The following is a 2,213-nucleotide window of genomic DNA, read 5'->3' as shown; positions in this document are numbered from 1 at the left end:
TCTGCCCGCCCCTCCCAGAAGCAGGGTGCCCAGCGGACAATGCGCCGCGGCGGCGCGGGCGGAACAGGCGCCCAGGCCGACCCCGCCGACCCCCGCGGAATAAGCGGGGCCAGGAGCCCCGGAAACCCGGCGCCTTAATGCAATAAACAGGAAATCGCGGGGATGATCTGGGTTCCGGGGGAAGTGGAATTATTTTTTACCAGCGAAGAGATCAACTTCCACATCCGGTGGTAACAGGGCCCTACACAGACCCGCACTGACCTGGAAAAGCTTCGGGAGCGGCGACGGGGGAGCAGCAGGAGGTGGTGCGGCGACCCAAGGCGCTTCGTACCCGGCCGGGCTGACGCGGCCCCGTTACACACAAAGCGCTTCAGCTGCACAGGGCGCTATTTTCCGAAAATGCCGCGTCTGGTCGGCGCCCAAAATCCCCACCGAAAAGTCCCCCGTGCTGCGCGCGGAGGGACACATGGTGTGCGAGTGAGTCAAAGCTCCCAGCATCCCTCCTGGACCCGGCCCTCGGCAACCCCGCGCCTGAGCCTTTCCGCCCCTGCCTTCGGCAGCAGATCCCTCTCCCACCCATTCCCCGACCCCATTCCGGAGGGAGGAAGGGGGCGAGAGGGACTGGTTTTCTTTTTTAACAGAGGGGAGAGAAATAGGCCATTTGAAGAGCCTCAGCCACACAAAGAAAGCGGCGGAATGATCCGCTCTCGGCGACCGCAAGTCCCGGCTCGCCAGGCGCCTGCGCGGCTCGGGGGTGGGAGCTGCAGCGGGCCATGTGCGCGGCGCAAGCAACCCGGCGGGCCGCGGCGCTTTCCCGCCTCTTCTAGTGGGTGCTAGGAGTTGGGAAACTTAAGTGCGTGTGCTAACCTTCTTGTTTCCTCGGCATGACCCCTGAGAGACGGGGAATCCGGCCGGATTTATTCGAGATTAAACCGAATCGCCTACCAGAGTCCTGGGAGATGGAAGGGCAGCCAGAATTTAACTTAAAAGTGTCCCTAGGTTAGTCACCTAGGCAGACTGGGGCAGGAGTTGTTGAGGTACAAGGGAAGAACGAAGGATGGTCAGGTTTATGACTAAAACGTACATATTTCTGTAGTTTTTTAAGCATTCTGCTGTCTCACACTTCGTAAACCCTAATAATTGCTTGCTGAATTCCTTTGGTTACTGTCACCTCAGATGTGAATTTTCGTGGCTAGAATGTCAAGATTTTTTTTTGTGTTGCAATTTAGTGAGAAAATTGCAAAAGTTTACTTGGAGATGGTGATTTGCAAAGTAAAAGCCTTATGAATTTAATTACGTGGGCTGATTTGCTGTTTTTAATAGAGGAATCTTGGAATGACTTTCCCACTAGTTTTCCCAGCCTAACTGCAATTTTTGGCATCCTACGTCTAGAAACAATATCTGAGATAAATCCAGGAGAGCTGACAGGTTTAATGAAATCCATATTGTCCACTGATTTTTGTGGCCTCAGATAACTAATCTTTCCCTCCACTTACACTTATAATATTGATGTAGTAAAGATCTGTAAAGTCTTTGTGTAATGTCTTAAAGCATTGTGCCTAAAATAGAAGCAAAGTAAATGGCATAGGAGCTATATTTTGTTTTCTTTTGATCTAATATTTTCATTGCTTCGGTTGATAAAAGTTTGTCTAATTTTTGATGTCATGTTTTTCTTTAACATTGAGTTTATTTGAATTTATTTATCTAATGATTTCTCTAGAATCCTTGCCCTTATTGATTTTATGCTATATGTAGAATGCACACAATAGGTATCCTTGGTAGTATAATGAGAGTAAAGTGCTGAATACTCTGAAATCTCATACAGAAGGAATCTCTTAGTCACCTTGGAAAGGAGAAATGGAATGGGTCTAGAAAAGCAGTTAACTTTAATAAGGGGATTGGAGAAGGACATACCAGAGAGAGGAAGCATTTTAAGGAATAGGGTAACCTGGAAAGGTTAAGAGGGAAACTCTGGAGAGATTATTGGGTCAAGAAGATAATGATTTTACAGGGTAGTGCCTGAGATGTTCCTGAAGAGGTCTAGTCCTGAAGGCCTGGAATGCCATGTGCAGGAATTGGCTTTTGAGAGCTAAGAGGAAGTGGTTGAAATATTTTAAATAGAAGCATCATAAGGTTCGATTTGCATTTTAGACAGATGACTATATGCAGAAATTAGAGGCATGGAAAGCAGTTTGAAGAAAACAATAATCTGA

The 2,213-nt window shown here is 48.2% G+C and overlaps 1 protein-coding gene across 7 annotated transcripts in view; it reads right to left on the bottom strand.

Moving 5' to 3' along the window:
* The window catches only part of GABPB1 (GA binding protein transcription factor subunit beta 1), a 56,354-nt gene extending 55,645 nt beyond the window's left edge, over positions 1 to 709 (bottom strand). For 2 of the 7 annotated variants that reach the window (XM_025038775.1, XM_025038778.1), the window contains exon 1: positions 201 to 250. In XM_025038775.1, the coding sequence (XP_024894543.1) occupies positions 201 to 224 (24 nt within the window). In that variant the 5' untranslated portion in view covers positions 225 to 250. The other 5 variants (XM_006920370.3, XM_006920371.3, XM_025038777.1 and 2 more) reach the window with 5 other exon arrangements.
* Between the last annotated feature and the right edge of the window lie 1,504 nt (positions 710 to 2,213).

Source organism: Pteropus alecto, unplaced genomic scaffold (assembly GCF_000325575.1).
Source record: "Pteropus alecto unplaced genomic scaffold, ASM32557v1 scaffold86, whole genome shotgun sequence".
Classification (NCBI taxonomy): domain Eukaryota; kingdom Metazoa; phylum Chordata; class Mammalia; order Chiroptera; family Pteropodidae; genus Pteropus; species Pteropus alecto.
The sequence above is the reverse complement of the archived record's forward strand: the minus strand, read 5'-3'. Positions and strand labels throughout refer to the sequence as shown.